The sequence below is a fragment of the Dromiciops gliroides genome, chromosome 1 (genome assembly GCF_019393635.1).
Source record: "Dromiciops gliroides isolate mDroGli1 chromosome 1, mDroGli1.pri, whole genome shotgun sequence".
Lineage (NCBI taxonomy): Eukaryota > Metazoa > Chordata > Mammalia > Microbiotheria > Microbiotheriidae > Dromiciops > Dromiciops gliroides.
This window is the reverse complement of record NC_057861.1, coordinates 733,723,584-733,741,996: the sequence shown is the minus strand read 5'-3', so window position 1 is coordinate 733,741,996 and position 18,413 is coordinate 733,723,584. Positions and strand designations below refer to the sequence as shown.

The 18,413-nt window shown below is 41.3% G+C and overlaps 1 protein-coding gene across 14 annotated transcripts in view; it reads right to left on the bottom strand.

The window, feature by feature from the left end:
- The window catches only part of MAGI1 (membrane associated guanylate kinase, WW and PDZ domain containing 1), a 720,361-nt gene that overhangs the window by 34,627 nt on the left and 667,321 nt on the right, over nt 1–18,413 (bottom strand). For 11 of the 14 annotated variants that reach the window (XM_043993677.1, XM_043993669.1, XM_043993673.1 and 8 more), the window contains 2 exons: nt 6,142–6,358; nt 482–565 (listed from right to left, as the gene is read on the bottom strand). In XM_043993677.1, the coding sequence (XP_043849612.1) occupies nt 482–565; nt 6,142–6,358 (301 nt within the window). The remainder of the gene's footprint in view (nt 1–481; nt 566–6,141; nt 6,359–18,413) is intronic. The other 3 variants (XM_043993660.1, XM_043993657.1, XM_043993641.1) reach the window with 2 other exon arrangements.

Below are 18,413 nucleotides of genomic sequence, written 5' to 3'. Positions count from 1 at the left end.
AATGCTCAGTAATTGAATGATTGAGCTAACGGCCATGAAATTTAGCCAGAACTAATTAAGAGGTGAGTCAAAGTTTCTGATTTTTTTTTTAAGTTCTTGTTGAGAGGGGTGACCCAAAGACTAAACACTTGATCTTACAACCATAAAAATTGGAAAAAGCCATGAAAAGACTTCCTTTGGTAATGAGAAGGATGGGAATGACCAGCTCAGAGGGAGTAACCCTGAGCAGGTGTTTCCATCCCTGAAGTGTTACACTCACTTAACAGGACAAGACAGATGTGCACCATATCAACAACTCTTACCTCTGGTCTCTAATTTGTCAACAAGAGATCTGAGGCATATGTATCCCCTAATTACTTTGGTGTTGTTTCCTTCCCTTCTTTCCCCCCAGTTACTCAGCTTCTTCCCCAATGCATGGTAGTGGGAACATCAAACAGGATGCAAGACGATACAGAAATAAAAGTTTTCAACTTGTTCTTACTCTTACATTCTCCAAAATTCGTGGAATTGATTTCTCTCTCTCTTTCCCCCTTGCTCAGTCCTGATGCAGGCGAAGGTGACATAGCTGTAATATTAATTTTACAATTTTGCAACACTTAATGTATCTGCTTTCTTTGCACTTCATTTTAATTTAATTTTGATTGATAAAGGGAACATGCAGTTCAGTTTTCACACATAGCACAGTAAAGGTTATAGCTGCCTTGGATGTAAAATGACTTTGATGACACTGAATTAGTTTAAAAAGAAGTACTATTTTTTTTCATGGTAAATGGTGTGTCTGTGTATTTTCTTTCAGATGTAAGAAGGAGATAAAAACCAGAATTTACAATTATACCATTAAAGATACCATAAAATAATGAAGGTCAAATAACCTTATATTCTCATTAGGTTTCTTATATTACTGGCAAATTATAAATTTGATGTTTCCAAATAATTTGATTTCAATTAATTAGTGATTTTTCCTGAGATTTATATAATTTTTTAAAAAATGTTTGTTTGTTTTAAAAATAGACTTGTTTATAGATACACTTTCTTGGGGAATATACTTTGCAAGGGGTTTTTTGGGGGTATGTGGGAAGGGCCTGTTATGTGCAATCAAAACTTACCAACAGGTTAAAACAATAGATTTGTTTCATTTACACTTGGTTGCATTACCCAAGAGGAATGTTTGAGCGAGTAAAGAGAATCTCGAATCCCTGTTGGATGGGAATACTCTCTCAGGATTTGTACTAATGTCTCTTCTAGTGAATTCCTGACTGCCGAATCCCACAGTCTGGTGTTGAAAGACTAATACCGTTAACATTGTTGAAGTTTTGGGCAAGTCTATAAGTAGCAATAGGTAACAGATGTACCAGACATTACAACATCTTATAAAAGTGAATTCAGCAATTCTACACCTGTAGGCATGGGTCTCCTGGGTCGGAGCATGATTAGAGTGTTTTGTTAATATGAAAGCTTAAAGCATTTTTTTTCTTTCTAACTACTTTGTCTCAAGGCAAATTGTAATCACCAGACATTCGATACGGGCTTTTTTTTCAAGAGGTATTAAAAACAAACAAACATTCCAACAAACAAAAAAAGTACATTTGTTTTAAATAGCCTCAAAGTCTAGGAGGAACTGACGAAATCAGTACGTGATTAAGAATGAGGTCCAAATACTAGAGACAGACTTTTTTTTTCCCAAAAAGGTTTCCAAAACTGCTTTATAGTTCTCATCTTTACTTTTAATTAAACATTTAAGCTCTTCAAAGGGATTCGTGAACACATCTGCAATTCAGATTAATTCATTCTGTCACTGCTGTTTTGACAGATGGCCGTATGGTGGACAAGGAATTTTGCAAAGCATCCAGGCCATGTGAGAAAATGTGATAGCAGATTGTGTTAATCTTCAAGCTAACTTTAATAATAAAATGAAATGTAAGAGGCAGCTTATAAAATAAATTCTCAACAAAGAGAGGGATGATGTGTTATAATGACTGCACTTTTGCTGCAATTATCTTAGTCTATGTAGAGTGCTTTGCTCTTTTTTTGGGGGAGGGGGGGGAATGTCAAACCCAGGAGGCCCAGTAAATTCTACACTGGGTCCATAATTAAGGCATGTTGGAAAGGGATGACAGATATAGAGCCACACTCAGTCAAGGTAACATTCCCCAAGTAGACTAGAAACCCACTGAAGACAGGGAGTATTTATTATTTATTCTTTTTATCCAGTGTGCTACACATAGCATATGCTTAAAAAGTTTTTTGTGCTTTGGATCAGAAGACTAGACCAACATCTCTTCATTGGTAGGGATTTTTAAAACAGCAAAAACTATTCAGTCTAGTAAATTGACTGGTGGTGATTATTCTTTTTTTTTTTTTTTTTTTAGTGAGGCAATTGGGGTTAAGTGACTTGCCCAGGGTCACACAGCTAGTAAGTATGAAGTGTCTGAGGCCGGATTTGAACTCAGGTACTCCTGACTCCAAGGCTGGTGCTCTATCCACTGTGCCACCTAGCTGCCCCAGTGGTGATTATTCTACTAGCTAAATCACATTATGAAACCTGAACATCAATTAAGTTGTCATTATCACCTAAAGAGTTAGTCTCTGATCACTAAGTAAGAAGGGGATGTTCTTCTTTTTTTAATCATCTATTCTTTAAGGGCTGTAAAGAAATTGAAGGCGACATTAGATTGGCACTGTTAATTCCAAAATGGAACCCTACTTACTGTCCCTGACACAAGTTCAAGAGAAAAGGAAGCTGTTGGTGATGAGGCGATACTAATTTCTTTCCAAGGAAACCAATAAATATTAGACCTCAAGTTGAATGTCATTTCCAGATCATAAGCATCACAGACTTTAAGATGGGATCTTATTTAAGAGAGCCATGTGGTCCAGCCAACTCATTTTATGGAGGAAGAAACTGAGGGCCAGAGCTGACCCAGGTAGAAAGTGTCAAGCTTAGCACTAAAACCTAGATCTTCAGAACCCAAGTGCAGCACTCTTTCCACTGCACTATGCCAGAATTTTTTTTTGTTGTTGTTAATGGCACTGGGGAGGTGAACTCTTCAAGAATGAGCTGTCATCAATCCACTTGGACCAATGCTAGCACCTCAAGGCAAGATTCCCTTTCTGAGTGGATCATATACTGATGTACATCCATGCCGGTGTACTTTACAGACCCAGAATGAGGTCAGGGAAACAAGAGCTCCATCTCAAGTGAGGTAGAGCCATTGAACTGAAATGTGCCTCTTGAAAAGGGGAGGTACAATTAGTGAGGAAAGTGAAGTCACAGTGAAATTACTACTTCTTAGGAAATCTTTCCTCTTAAGTGCTTCAGCTCAGAGCTGGTAGACGGACCACAGAAGTCAATGGAAAGCTTTCTGGTACTGAAATCAAAGAGGAATCTCTTATCTTCATCTGACTGCGGATATCTGAGCCCCTGACCTAAGACGATCAGCCGAGGGCAGCTGTGGATGCTCAGTTTGAAAAAGAGATGACTCAGAGGGCAGGATGAGGGCTAGGGAAATGATTGCTGTCCTCAAACCTGTGAAGGCAGTCTCATAGAAGAAAGATTAGACTTATTTTGTCTGGAAACCAGTGAATGGAAGTGGCAAGGAGGCAAACTGTCAACAAGAAATTGTTAACTACAAAATGGAAGGTGATGAGGGACTCTTCTTCACTGGATGCCTTCACTCAGATGCTGCACATCCACTTGTTGGGAATGATGAAACGGGGAGTCTTCTTTGATCATGAGTTTGACCAGGTGTCCCTTCCAATTCTAAAATGCCACAACAGTGACCTATTTATTGGCACAACAGGAATATTGCAAATCAAACACTAATTTGCTATTTGGTAATGAGAAGAACTTGCATTAATATGCAATTCTAAGATCTGGAAGTCTGTTTCTCTCAATGCTGAGATGTCATAATTATAGGGATGAGAACTGCGTCTATGATCCCATTGGTATGGAAACTCAGCTCACTATACCAGTGGAGGTTAGAGACTCAGAGGATCTATAGGATTACACAGCTAGGAAATGTCTGAAGAAGGACTTAGACTCAAATCTCCTGACTCCCAAATCACTGTGCGATTTACCCTTTGTCATCTTCTGTGGTAGTTTACTTTTCCCACATCCGTCTACCTTCATATTCTTCTTAGCTTCCTTCTAATCCCAAGAATAGAGGTACAGAAAGGCAATTCCTGTGCATTTTGTAGATTTAAAGCTCCCCAATCAACTGGTCAGTGGAAAGTACCCAAGACAATGCAATCAAAATGCTGAAAATGAAACTATCCAGCTAGCTTTGGGAAGGTTGGACATGTGTCAGAGTCAAAATATCAGGCAGCACCATGGATAGAGAGTATTCATCACCATGGCTTGAGCTGGCTAAGGCAATTCTATTTTCTTGACGTTGGGCCTCAGTGGTAGTCTCATGTTCTCCATCAAATGTTTATCACAGTGGAAAAATAGAATTCTCCTTCTGGCCAACATCTTTCTTACCTCTGTAGTCTTAATTTGAGCTCTTCTAGATAAGAAAAGTCATTGGTGTTTAAGAATGGTCACTATAAAAAGGGTCAGTGGCACTTATTTGTCCCCTGAAGGAGAAAGTAGGGGGGAAGAGAATTCTGACAGATCCACTCTTGACCCCTACACCCTGAAAAGTCAGAGTTTCAAGATCATCTTGCTTTGCTGAATAACCATTGGGTCCTTAGAGCCCAGGAACAACTCACTCTTAGGGACAGGATCAGTCATCTCACATTTTGGTTTTCTTCTGGTTCCAGACAAGATGAATCTAAGCTTTGGAATGTCACTATGAGCAAAGGAATCCTACTCTACCCACATTCAAAAGGACGGAGTCAGGGAGTCTACTTATAGGCACTGTGTTTATGAAGAAATCACTGAGGCAATTCTGTCTTCCCTGCCCATTCTCTCTTGGGGCATTGTCCAAAAAAGGGTTCCTAGGATTGGGGTCTGGCCCTCAGGGCCATCTCATTCAACCCCTTCATAATATAGGTGAGGAGATGAAGGTCCAGAGAGGTCACAGTTGGCCAAGATCACAAAGGTGTCAAATGGCAGAGGCTGGATTTGAATTCAGATCCTGACTCCAACTCTAGCAGTTCTCTCCATTTCCATCATGCCTATGAGGGAAGGAGAGTAGTTTGTTCCTCTCCTCTTCCTTCATTCAACTACCCTTTAGCAAGGAACTAGGGAAGGATGTTAGCAGCATCCTCTCCTTTGTCTCACATCTATGACAGGACTTTCCATAGCATGCTAGGGTGAGAATTGAGCTCTTTGTACTCACTTCAGTCTTTCTTCATCATGCAAAACTTCTTTTTACAACAATGGGAACTTATTTAACACCCGCCTCCCAGGTTTTTTAGGTCATTTTCCCATTCCTACCCAAAATGAATGCTCTTTCTGATTAATATTCTTTGCAAATTGCCTTGTAATGACAAGAGAAATTACAGTTAGGCAGAAGAGCCTGTGCCCTTGTTAAGAGCCCTATACATCTCCAGCATGTGAGCCTGCTTCCTTGCTGGTGTATGGAGACAGGCTCAAGCCAAAGCGTCATGCCAAACACCCTTGTAAATAATGAAAGCGAAAGCTACTTACTGTAGCTATTGGTTTGGGGGATGATTAGAAGAATAGATAATGGCCTAAAATCTACTCCCATTTTGAAAAATCAAGAAGGCGCTAAGAAAGCATTTAATTTCTTCCCATTATCTTAGCAATCTAAGCCAATCACATTTATGTCCTATTGTATAGCATAGCTACTGCACAAGAAGGGATTCTGAGCTCAGGGCACACAGTAATCTCCACTCAAGAAGGAATTAATGAGACAGCATCTCTTATCTTCAGGTTCTTTTAACTGAAGGGGGGAAAAATCCATTTTCATCCAGGCTTTTTTTTTTTTTTTAAGCATCATCAATTTTTCTCTCTCTCTCTTTTGAACAGAAGACATAATTGAGTCCTTATAAACGTCCGGCAGATTCGACTTGCTGATCTCGGCAGCGTTCTCCTCCATCCCTAATTTACATGCACCCATTTAGCAAACTGAAAACCCTATATTTTCAATAAACATTAGAGAGGGGGAAGTTGAGCGGCCCAGGAAGTGTCCCTTTGCCACCAGAATCACAAACAGGGATTGGTTCGGTACTCACGTCGGCTTTCATACATGCTCCTGGACTGAGCCCAGATTTTGAAGGGATCTGGCTTTTTCTGTCCAGAGCTGTCTATTTGGTCTGCTGCTGGGGCCTCAGCGGGAGGGAAGTCGGGTAGCGCCTGTGTGCTATGGCTGGGGGAAGCTGTGTGTCCGCTCCGGTGGCTGGAGACACTATGCTGAGAGCTGTTTTGGCTATCTTTCCTCTCCAGTGGTTGCTGTCAGAAAAGGAAAGAACAGAGGGTTATTATTGGTCTTCCGAGTGGGTGTTTGCCCATCATTTTCTCTTTGTTCAGCGTTTCTGCATACACATATATAAATATATAAACAACATTTTGGCTTCCACCTTCCTCCAGTTAATGCTGAGTACAGATAAATCCCCTGCCAATAGGCAAAGAAAGAGATGGGCAGGAAAAACGGAAAGGATAGGATCACAAAACTTACTATGACAGAAAACAAATCAAATTTTCATTAGAGTTTCCTTAGACACCAGGCAGGTTTGCAAAGAGAGGCATCTGTTTTAATATTATTACTTTTGAGACGGTAAGCTGCCAAAAATATTATGAATATTTTAAATTTGGCCTGTAAAATCTGGGGAAAATGCAACTAGGGCTCCAGTTGGACCCGCAGATCACTTTCGCTGCCCACGTTTTGTTAAACACACTTGCTAACTTCTTTCCTCCTTATATGTAAACAGAGATAGGCACTGGACCTGTCCCTTCATTGGCACAGGAATGAAGGAAATCTCTCTACCAATGAAAGTTGGTATCTTCTCTGAAACTCTTGGCTTCAGAGCTGGTATCAACTCTGAACTCATTGCTTAAGAGTTTCCTAGAACACCAAAGGTTAAGTTAAGATAGGTCTATAAGCATTTATTCTGTGCCTGGCAAGGTGGTAACTGCTAGGAATATAAAGAAGAGTAAAAGACAGTCTGGGTTCTCCTGGAGTTCCCAGTCTAATGAGGGAGACCACATGCAAACAACCACACGAAAAAAAGAAACAGACAAAATAACTAGGAAATAATCACAGAGGGAAGGCAGGAGCGTGAAGAGGGATTCGGAAAGGGGGGACTGTAGAAAGTGGGATTAGAGCTGCGACCTGAAGAAGGAAGCAAAGGGAGCCACGAGACAGAGATGAAATTAAGTGAACTGCCCAGGATCCCATTTCCGGTTGAAAAGGCAGGACTTTCTAGCTCAGCTTTTCTAGTTCTGAGGCCGGCTACCTCACTACCTTCACTACCATAGACTGCTTCCCCATAGATGATGCTGGCAAGCCTTCAAGGATACGCAACAGGACTTTAATTGTGGATAGGTATAAAACAGACACATTGTGTGCAGAAGTTTTCCTCACTGGAACATGAGGCCCACAAAGGAGGGTTTTATTTTGCCCTCTGATTCCTAGTGCTTAGAACATAGTAGGCACTTTAAAAAAGGCTACCAAGTTAGATGGAATTGACTACACCCAGGCCAACATGATGTAATTACTGGAACTGATGGAAATAAAGAAAAAAGGATGTTGCAATAACAGGGATGCCTTTTCCCCAATCAATTAGGCTCGCATGAAGTTTCACCTACCAATGTTCCACACTTCATCCAAAATGAAACCTCACGTCCTCATTTGCTTTGCTTAAGGGGATTTCAACTCGGTTTGTTGAATATATGATTTGCAATTATGGTTATAGAAGTCAGAAGTACAAATGGGATTAAGGCAAAAGAGTTCTGCTTAGATTCCATTAGTGGGGAAATTCATTAAAGCCAAATCGGCAAAAGACCTATTTAGTCAAGGGCTTGCCCATTTTTAAGAAAAGCTCTTAACCTCAGAGGGAACAGGAAGTGGAGAGAAAGGAAAAGGGGGCAGAGTAGAGTGGAGAAAAAAAACAAACACAGGACACATTTATTCATTCAACAAGCATTTATCACCCCTCCCCCCTCTAAATTACATTGAAGTTACTTGGCACATAATTTTTAGTGACTTTTCTGTGTACAATTGGGCAAGGGCTATTTTTTAGTTTTGCCTTTCTAGCCAGTATCTGACATGTGATAGGTGCTAAATAAAGAATTCCTGAATTGAATGAATGAATTAGAATTGTCATTTTCTCATAAGGGAATCTTGGTAAATGTGCATGTGTCAAATGGTCATCATGCTAGTCCCCTTCGTGAATGGGTTGTTGCTCCTGATCTGAGAGGGATCTTAGAGAGCTGACTCCCTTCATTTTATTTTAATTTATTTATTAATTTTTAATTTTTTTTTTTTAGTGACGCAGTTGGGGTTAAGTGACTTGCCCAGGGTCACACAGCTAGTAAGTGTTAAGTGTCTGAGGCCAGATTTGAACTAAGGTACTCCTGACTCCAGGGCTGGTGCTCTATCCACTGTGCCACCTAGCTGGCCCTAACTCCCTTCATTTTAACAGAGGAAACTGAGACTCAGCAACCTACCCAAGATCAGACAGGATTTATAAGTAGCAAAGCCAGGATTTAAACTCAGGCTGTGTGACTTCAAGGTCACAACTCTTTCTTCTGTTAGCACACTGCCCTGATCCTGCCCGTGACCTGGGTGACACTGGAAAATTCATTTTACCTGTCTGTAAAATGAGAGAGTTATCCTAGACAATTTCTAAGTGGCTGCTCAATTCTGAACCTATGATCCTAAGTAAAATACAATTAGAAAGATAAATGTCCAGTAAATGAGCATGAACCAAGGAGAAAGCATTTGGGGATTAGCAGTGGTTCCCATGTCCAGACTCATGGTTCCAGAACTTTTGAAAAAAGAAGACAAAAAGGTCTTTGAGTCAAAGCAGCCTCATCACTAATATCCATCTTGCAGTACTGAGAAATTCTAGCAAGCCCCCTTCTTGCCTGTCTCTGCCCATTCTTTTTCCTAGGAGGACACACACACACACACACACACACACAGAGTCTTTGTCTCTCCTTCCCTGTACTCTATCCTTGCTTTTTTCCTCTTTTCTGTCTTTCTTCTTGTTTCTCTTTCCTCTCTCTCCTCTCTCTTTCCTCTCTTCCTTCTGTATCCCTACTACCTGTCTCTCTCTATCTCTCTCCCCATCTCTCTTCACTCTCTCTCTCTTTTTTTTTTTTTAGTGAGGCAATTGGGGTTAAGTGACTTGCCCAGGGTCACACAGCTAGTAAGTGTTAAATGTCTGAGGCCGGATTTGAACTCAGGTCCTCCTGACTCCAGGGCCGGTGCTCTATCCACTGCACCACCTAGCTGCCCCTCTTCACTCTCTCTTGTCTCCTCTATTCTCTTTCTATCTCTCTTCTTCACTGTCTCCCCTTTCTTCTCTTTCCTTCCCTAGTCTCTCTCTTCTCTTTCCCCCTCTCTCCTCTATCCCTCTCCTCTCTCCTCCCCCCCTCCCCCCCTCTCTTCCACTATGTTTGCCAAGGTTCACCCTTTTTTTCTCTGCTTCCTCAGATCCCAATTGCTGAATGCAAGAGGAAGGAAGAGAAGACGTGCAACCATCAGAATATTTGTGCATCCTGAGACAGATGAAAAGCTTGACTTGACAAGCTAAAGAGTTTCTTGGGAGCTAAATCCAATTTTGGTAACAGTAACAAAAGCAATAAATGATATGAATATCTCTCTTTATGGTTTTCAAAGTCGTCTACACTCATTGTCGCACTTGAGCCTCACAACATCTCTGTGCAGGATTCTGTATCTGTGCACTATACAGGGCCGTAGGATCTGGGACCCAGAGGTGGAGGGGACCTCGGAAATCATTTAATTCAACTGCCCTATTTTATAGATAAGTAAACTGAGGCCCAGGGAGGTCAGGTGATTTGGCCAAGATCACACAGAGAGTGTCAGAGAAAGCATTTGCAGAGCCTGGCACCCTGACTCTTTTCATCAAATCGTTCTATTATTAAGCAAGTGACTTATCACTGACCTCATATCTAAGAATTGTCAGAAGTAACTTTCAAATCCAGGGCTCCCTCATTGAGACCAGTCTCTCCACTATCCCACTGCTATTTGCTAGCTCACAAGAATAAAAAGCTTTAGGGACAGGGGAGGATTATTGGGAAAGGCAGCAGAGATCAACCAAACTTAAATAAATAAATAAAAGCTTTAGGGAAACTGAGAAAACATTCTGAGATAGCATCTAGTTCTTCCTAAAACTGCATGGAAAAAGTTAATCCTTTCTGCAATTTAATGCCATCAAAATGTTTTAGAAAAGGGGCCGAAATCTGTCAATTACTGGAATGTGGTTCCAACATGGCTCAGGTTAGCAGGGAGTAATCAAGGCCCTGATGCTATCTGATAAATGACCCATGAGAAGAGATTGATCATCGCAGTCTCTGCCAGAGGCTCTTTTGGTCCACTTTTCCGACAAGTGCCTGCAGGGGATAGCTAGGTAGCTCAGTGCATAGAGGGTCAGGCCTAGAATCAGGAAGACTCATCTTCATGTGTTCAAATCTAGCCTCAGACACTTATTAGTTGTGTGACCCTGGACAAGTCACTTAATCCCAATTGCCTCACTAAAAAAACAAAAACAAAAAAAAGAAAATCCCAAATGTGGGTCATGGAATGTCGGATACAATAGAACAACAACAGTGCCTACAACACAATTGGTGCTTAATAAATATTTACTGATATATTGGATCCATGCAGAGTCTGACTCCTTACATTACAGGTCTATGTATCTGTTTATGTACAGGTCTATGTATGGCTGTGCCTCAGGTTCCAGAATGAGATGAGCAGTGACTGCCCTCTTAGCACCTCCTTGGGATATCTGGTGAGAACTGACACGGTCATAGTTGAGCAGTTCTTGACTTTTGAGGACAGAGAAACTCTATTTTATTTCATCTAGGTAATATTGTGGGTAGATTTGGAGTCAGGAGGACCTGAGTCAACTCCTGCCTCTGACACTAAGTTGTGTGACCCTCACCAAATCACTTAAAACTCTTTCAGCCTCAGTTTTTTCATCTGGAAAATGTGGATAATGCCACCTGCTTCACAGGGTTGTTTTGAGGCCCAAATGAGATAAATAAAGTTCATATCCCAAATGAGATAACATGCTGTCAAACGTTTTTTCAAAACTTTATGGATATAAATATTATTTCTTATTATACTTATTGTAATCTTAATACCAGTTAAAGTTCCCATCCTCCAATTCTTGTAAATAGGTTCAGAGGGATCTATTCCCTCCCATACATGAAAGTCTTTTACTAGGGTATCGGATTCAAGAGGACTTTGGATGAAGCCTGATAACTACCTTTTGACAGAGAGGTGGTAGGCTTAGGGTGCAGAAGGAGACATAGAAATTTGGGAGCATGGCCAATGTGGGAATTAGTTTTGCTTGAATGAACCTATTTATTACATAGATTTTCTTTTCTTCCTCCCTCCCCCCACCCCTTGGCCAAGGGAAGTAGAAGAAAGAGAAAATAATTGTTTTTTTGTTTTGTTTGGTTTGGTTTTTGTTTGGTGGGTTTTTTTTTGTGGGGGGGGGCAAGGAGGGTTAAGTGACTTGCCCAAGGTCACACAGCTAGTTAGTGTCAAGTGTCTGAGGCCAGATTTGAACTCGGGTCCTCCTGAATCTAGGGCCAATGCTTTATCCACTGTGCCACCTAGTTGCCCCCAAATAATTGCTTTTTAATCGATTTTTAAAAATTAACATTTCATTTAAAATCAAGGGACAGCTGGTTGAGAAGTTGCAGCTCTGTCCTGCCCTGATACTTCAGAAGTTCAACCTGTCTCAGCTTCAGAGAGAAATAACAGACCCAGGAGTCTAGTGTCATTTATCCAGCTGGGGCCCATGAAGAGTGAATTAATCCCAGAGTTAAGTAATGGTACCAGACGCCTTGGGCCCATCTTGCTGCTCCTTTGTGTTGCAGTCAGCCTTTTCTCAAGAGGTCCCTGAGGTATAGCGATCAATCTTACCTCACTTCTACTTTGTCAAGCAGAGGAAATAGAGCTACACTTGGGAGTCACAGCACCTGGGATAAGCCCAAATCCCAATCACTCTGGGCCTTGGTTTTCTAGTCTGCGAAATGGGCATCTTTGGCTAGATGATGTCTAAGATGCCTTCCTGTCCTAGGCTAGAAATCCTATGATCTTTTCCCTACTCTTTCATTCTCTTTTTGAAGAAATTCCACGTATTGTGTCCACTTTAATTTCTAGCCTCTTTCTCAATGCATACTCGTTTCATAACAGTTGCCTAAAAGGGGAAGAAAGAGGTTTTTTTGCACATATTCATTCAGATAAAAGGTTCAGCAACATGACTGGCTTCTTGGGAGCTAAACCCAATTTGAATAAATGACATAATAAAGAGAGGCAAGCTTGGTATCATGGCCACCACCATAACTGCCAAAACGCAGATCATGCTTTGAGGTTTGCAAAGCAATTAAAAAAGGATCTCATTTGATCTTCACAACAACCCTGTGAATTAGGTATTTTTATTATCCCCATTTTCCAGATGAAGAAACTGAGGCAGACAGTGGTTAAATGTCTTGGCTGGAGTCACATGGCTGGTAAGTGTCAGAGGCAGGATTTGGCCTCATATCATAGGGAACCCAGATTTCAGAATTGAGGCAGGGAAAAAAGGGGAGAGGGGGAGAGAAACAATGAAGAGGGGGAGAGAAGGGGACACAGTGAGGGGAGGGGGAGAGGGAGACAGAGAGAGAGAGAGAGAGAGAGAGAGAGAGAGAGAGAGAGAGAGAGAGAGAGAGAGAGGAAAATGTCCTATAGAACTGAATTTCAAGAAAGCTTTTCTTTGGTGATTTGATTTCTCACTTCTCATCATCCTGTTCCCAGAGTGGTAAGTGGGTGTACATGCTATCTTCTGGCAGTTATATCAAGCTATGGACAATTCTATTACCATACCAAACTTGGGCTGAAAGGCCTTGTTCCCTTTGAGAGGCCAAGAGAATTGTGAATTTCAGGCAAGGTATACATTTGGGAACAGTCCATTGGGTTGGATTAGACCATTCTTCTCCCCCAGTGTATTATGTCCTTCCACCACCTCAGTAAAGGATTCATTTTATGACTGATTTTCTGGATAATTATAGTTGCTTTCTGGAGAGATTGGCAAAGTAGGATTTCAGCCAAACTGTACCTCTGCATACTCCTTTTAAAATCTGCCCTTGGTTTGTGGAAGATAAAAATTAAATAGCATCACAAGGATATGTTATAAAAACAGAGCCCGGCAGGAATACCACCGAGTGGCATGTTCTAAGTTGCACTTCCCTGCCCCGCCCCCCAATTAAGAGTTTTCATGCAGATAGCCTTGTTTCATTTTTAAAATTATGGATCTCAATTAAGAAAATGACTTAATTTGAAAACCTATTCTGTGTTTAAGATATTGCTAGAGACTCTGGCTTTCTAAGGACATGATGCTATCTGCAGGGAGTAGAGAAGGTTCAACACCCACCATGGATAAGACATGAATATGCTCATTAGTCAGGGCATGCAATCCTTTCCTGAGTAAGTGTCATGAATCTTACACAAATAGAGGCCATATTTATACAACTCTCCAATAAAGGTCACTGTTTGCTATTTCAGGAGTGTGTAAAATCTCCCAGGAGGCGTGGACCCTGGAGTATATCCACCATCCAAACTCATCAGAAATACCAGGTCTCAGCTCATTTCATGTGCTCCCTAAACTCCCTTTTATTTGGTATGTGTTCTGTATATAACAGTCTTTGCACAAAGAATGTAAGCTTTCTGAGGACAGGGGCTGGTTCATTTATGGTTTGGGATCTTCCACATGTAGCACAGATCCTGTCCCCTCTGACTTTTCGAGAATAAGGACTTGGTCTGTTGGATCACAGCCAATGGGCTGATGGACAGATTTGGGCAGGGAACACAGTGTCTGCTTGATTATAAAATGAGAAGCTCAAGGCTTTGATTCCCAGCTCCGGCTCAGACTCTGTGTTAGCTTGTGAGCCTCAGTTTTCTCATCTGTCAAGTGAGGGGGGAGGGTTCTGAGGTCCCTTCCAGCTCTACTTCAACGAGCCTATGTTGGTAATGAGGCATTAGTGACGGGGTCTCCTTACCTGCCTAGGAATTGGCTGTAGTGAGGTCATGAGAGCCAGGGTGATGTAGGGGAAAGGGAGCAAGGGGAAGGGTCATTTGGCTTGGGTTCTAGAGGAAGAATGGCTTCATGGGCAGAGAACTAGCCTGCGGAGTCAGGAAGAACTAGTGCTCAAGGGTATGAGGTAGGATAGTCCAGGGCCCTATCTACTATACTAAGTACCTTCTGAATCTCTATAAACGCCATATAAATGAAAGTTGCTACTATCATCATCATTGTCATCTATTATTATTATTATTTTACTATTACTTTTATTATTATTAGCCATGTTTTGGTAATGGCTGCTTTCTTTCTCTGTGCCTCAGTTTCCACATCTATAAAACAAGGGAGCTATAATCTCTGATCTCTAAGGTCCCACCTAGTTCTAAGCGGTTCTAAAGAGGATCCTCCTGATGAACCAAAAGCAACAATAGCAACATTTAGAGTAATAGCGCTAAGAAGAGAAAGACCTCAAATTGGAGGCAGACTTCTGTTCCTCAGTGGCCAAACTCAGTGGGACATATTTTGTGGGGGAGAGGGTAACTGGCCTCATCTAGAACAACTTTATTGACCGTCCCAGGCCATCGGGATACACATTGCTCACTGGCTTACTACAAGAACACTAAAGGCTATATATACACTGAGTACAAAGTGGAGCATAGCAGAGAACCAAAGGCTATGCACTGAGTATACAGTGGAGTATAGTAGAGAACCAAAGGCTATCTACTGAGTAGACAGTGGAGTATAGTAGAGAACCAAAGTCTAGCAGAGAGAAGGTTAGCTCTGAGTCAGAAGAAACCTGGCCCTGATATTAGTTATTTGACAAGGATAATTCATTGAACCTTGATGAAGCTTAAGTTTCCATATCTGTAAAATGGGAATAAGAAGACCCCAATACCTACCTCACTTTATAGCTATAAGGAACACATGAATTAATTTAATGAAGGTAAAGTGTTCTGCAAATCTGGGAATATTAATGATCATTGGGCATGTTCCTTGTTTGGATGGGACTTGGGATTTCATTCCAGGAAACTCTCAGTGAGATCACTCGCCCTACCAATGAATTTAGTGCATTTCCAAAGACCAAATGTGTCAGCTCTGCAGCTTCTGGGCTTAGACAATTGTTTGGTGTTCTGAGGGATCCATCCAGTGGCTTCCTAAGGTCACAAAGCCAGGATGTAGCAGAGAAAGGACCCAACTCCAAGGGCAGCTATCTCTCCACTGCTTGAATGGTAGAATCACTACAGCTATTATTATAATTATTGTTGTCACTGTTATTATTTACTCCCTGCTCTCAGGGAGAACAGTCAAATCAGGAGGCAGTAATAAGGAAAAAGTACAAGGGGAAAATCAGCTTATCAGTATGTCGCTGAGTGCCTTACAAATGGAAATATCTGTAATAAGAACTGAAAATATTCTCTCTGAAAAGCAGATGAATATAGACAATGCTTAGGAGCCTAAATGATAAAAAGAATTGCTATGGCACAAATATGACAAATCGATCCATTTTAAAGCAAAATTATGAATCAATTTGTCATATTTAGGTCTTATTATTTCCCGTTCACTTACTTGCTGAGGCCTCAGCCTACAACAGCTCTTAACACTACATTCAGGAAAAAAAAAAATAAACACTTGCACTCATCGGTAATTAGGCCCATGTGTCACCAGAGGTTGAATGGAAAGAACTGAACCGTCTAACCTCAGGGAACAACAAAGAAAAGATCTTCTTCACCTTCCTTACTTTATTGGGTTCAGACCCAGGCTCTACTATTTACTAAACATATGGCCATGGACCAGTCACTTCACCTTGTTAGTCTTCAGTTGTTGAGTCCTTTCAGTTGTGCGCAACTCTTTGTAACTCCATTTGGGGTTTTCTTGGCAGAGATACTGTAGTGGTTTGCTATTTCCTTCTTCAGCTCATTTTACAGATGAGGCAACTGAGGCAAACAGGGTGAAATGACTTGCTCAGGGTCAGATAGCTAGTAAGTGTCTGAAGCTGGATTTGAACTCAGGTCTTCCCGGAGCTCTATCCACTGTACTACCTAGCTTCCCCAATTTTCAGATGCCTCATCTATGAAACATGCTTGTAATAACAACACATTCCTGACTGCACAGATTCAAAGTTTTACGGAATTTAAAGGACTATATAAATTCAAGTTACAATTATTTACTCTGGGTGTCTTATCTTTTTTTTAGGATCTAGTAGAAACAATAATAGCTTGCATTCATATAGTGCTGAAAGGATGACAAAGAATTTTATATGTGTCAGCTCATTTGTGGATGAAAAAGGGGTACTTCAAAGGGGGTCCTGATTATTGATGAGGAAAAAAGGGAAAAAAAATTGGTGAGGTAAGAAAATGTAATTTTGGTTCTTGGAAATACACTGAATTCTTAGAAAAGCCTACCAAACAAATTCCCTATACCACTAGAACTTTGACCCTGAACCCCCAACTGCCCTTATACCCCACTGGGCCCTCCACTGAATGCCTACCTTCCAGAGGATGGAGAGAGTCAAAAAAAAAAAAAAGAGTTAGGGGGGGAGGGGATGAAAGCCTTGCTGTTATTAATATATTTTCAGTAACTCAGAGAACTGGAGGAAGGAGTGTGGGGAGAGAAATCATGATTAGCTAATAAGAACAGTTTGGGATTATTCTTGGATTTCCATTTCTTATTCTTCTCTAATCCTTGATTGAATATAGAAGAATAAAGGAGAATAAGAATGAATAAAAAATGAGTTTCTGGTCCAAGTGACCAGATAAAGGAAGACCATGAACATCACTGAAATTGACCTGGCTTTGTTTCTGCCATTTATTAGGAAAATCATGGGCTTCACTCAAATCACCTCATTGTGGATCCTATTAAATATACTTACGACACTAGCACTGGCCTGGGTGAGTACCCAAACCACAAATTCAATACTTAAAGCTGAATCCAACAGGTAAAATTCCTTATTAAGAAAAAGCTACTGGAAGTTTCTGGGTGGGAAAAAGCAGATCAAAGAGGTAGGCTTTTCTGATCTCATCAAAACCTCTAAATTATTGAAAATATGATGAAAAAAGCCCATGCAAAGGAAATGCTGCCACCATGCTCTCAAACCAACACTCTGCCATGGTTTCTGAGCCAAAAGGGATGGTCACTGGGACAAAGTCGGCTTCACAAATCTAAGGCTAGGATCAGTGTGGCATATTGATTCAGCTTCTGGACTTGAGGGGAGGAAAATCTGGCTCTGGGAACACATTTAAGTCCCTTTAAACTCTTTGGGGATCATTTGCTTCATCTGTAAAATGACAGGGTTTGTGCTAGACAACCTCTCCAGTTCCTTCCAGCTCAAGATCTATGATCCTTATAAATAGTTCTGACATGATCCTAGGACACTCAATCATGTGGTCTCTGCAACCGTGATTGGTCTCAAGTTGTCCTTTCATTGGCCTCCAGATATCCTGACAGCTAGAATCTCAATGTCTGTGAACCACCTCATCCAAAAAAAAAAAAAAATCCAAATCCCAAAGCCAAATTCTTTTCTTTTTCCAAAAACAGTTTATCATTAAACACACAAAGTAAAAGTCAGGGGACAAGGGTGTGACATCGAAACAGATATCCTCCCAAAAAGTGCTTTGCGCTCATGGCAAATGACAAGGGCAGTCTTATGTGCCGTACAGGGGACCTGCTAATTTCCCTTGAAGGGAGTGTATTGTAAAAGCAGCTGCCAGGCTAGATGAGAGGAAGAGACACGATGACAATAGCCATCTCGGAAGTGACACGGACAATGGCCAAGAAAGGACCTGTTCTTGGGGATCTCTCCCTTCTCTAGACCAACAAGAGCACACTTCCAGGTCATGGTGGCTGAGAGCCAGCCGAGTGAGACAAAGCAACGGAGGCGACTTTTTCCAGGAGTACAACAGAAGCTATTGGCTTGCTGTTAAAGACATCACTTTCACAAAAGGAAATTGGCATAGGAAATTAACCGGCCATAGTGAGCCCAGAGCACAGCCCCTGTTCTCCACCAGTTGGGTATCCTCTGAGTACGGAGGACTTTCCGTGGAGCAGAAACATGCAAATGAACTTCCATGAATCACTTAAACTAGGCAGAGGCTGAGCCAGCTGTAAAATTATAGGAGTCCGTTCTCCCCAGTATCTGAATCCCTCCCATGTTGAATCTGTTCATCACCGGAGCTGCATCATAAATATAGGATCCCAGTTAACACAATAGGCTATTTGGCTATAGGAGAATAAGCTAGTGGGGGCTCGGACAG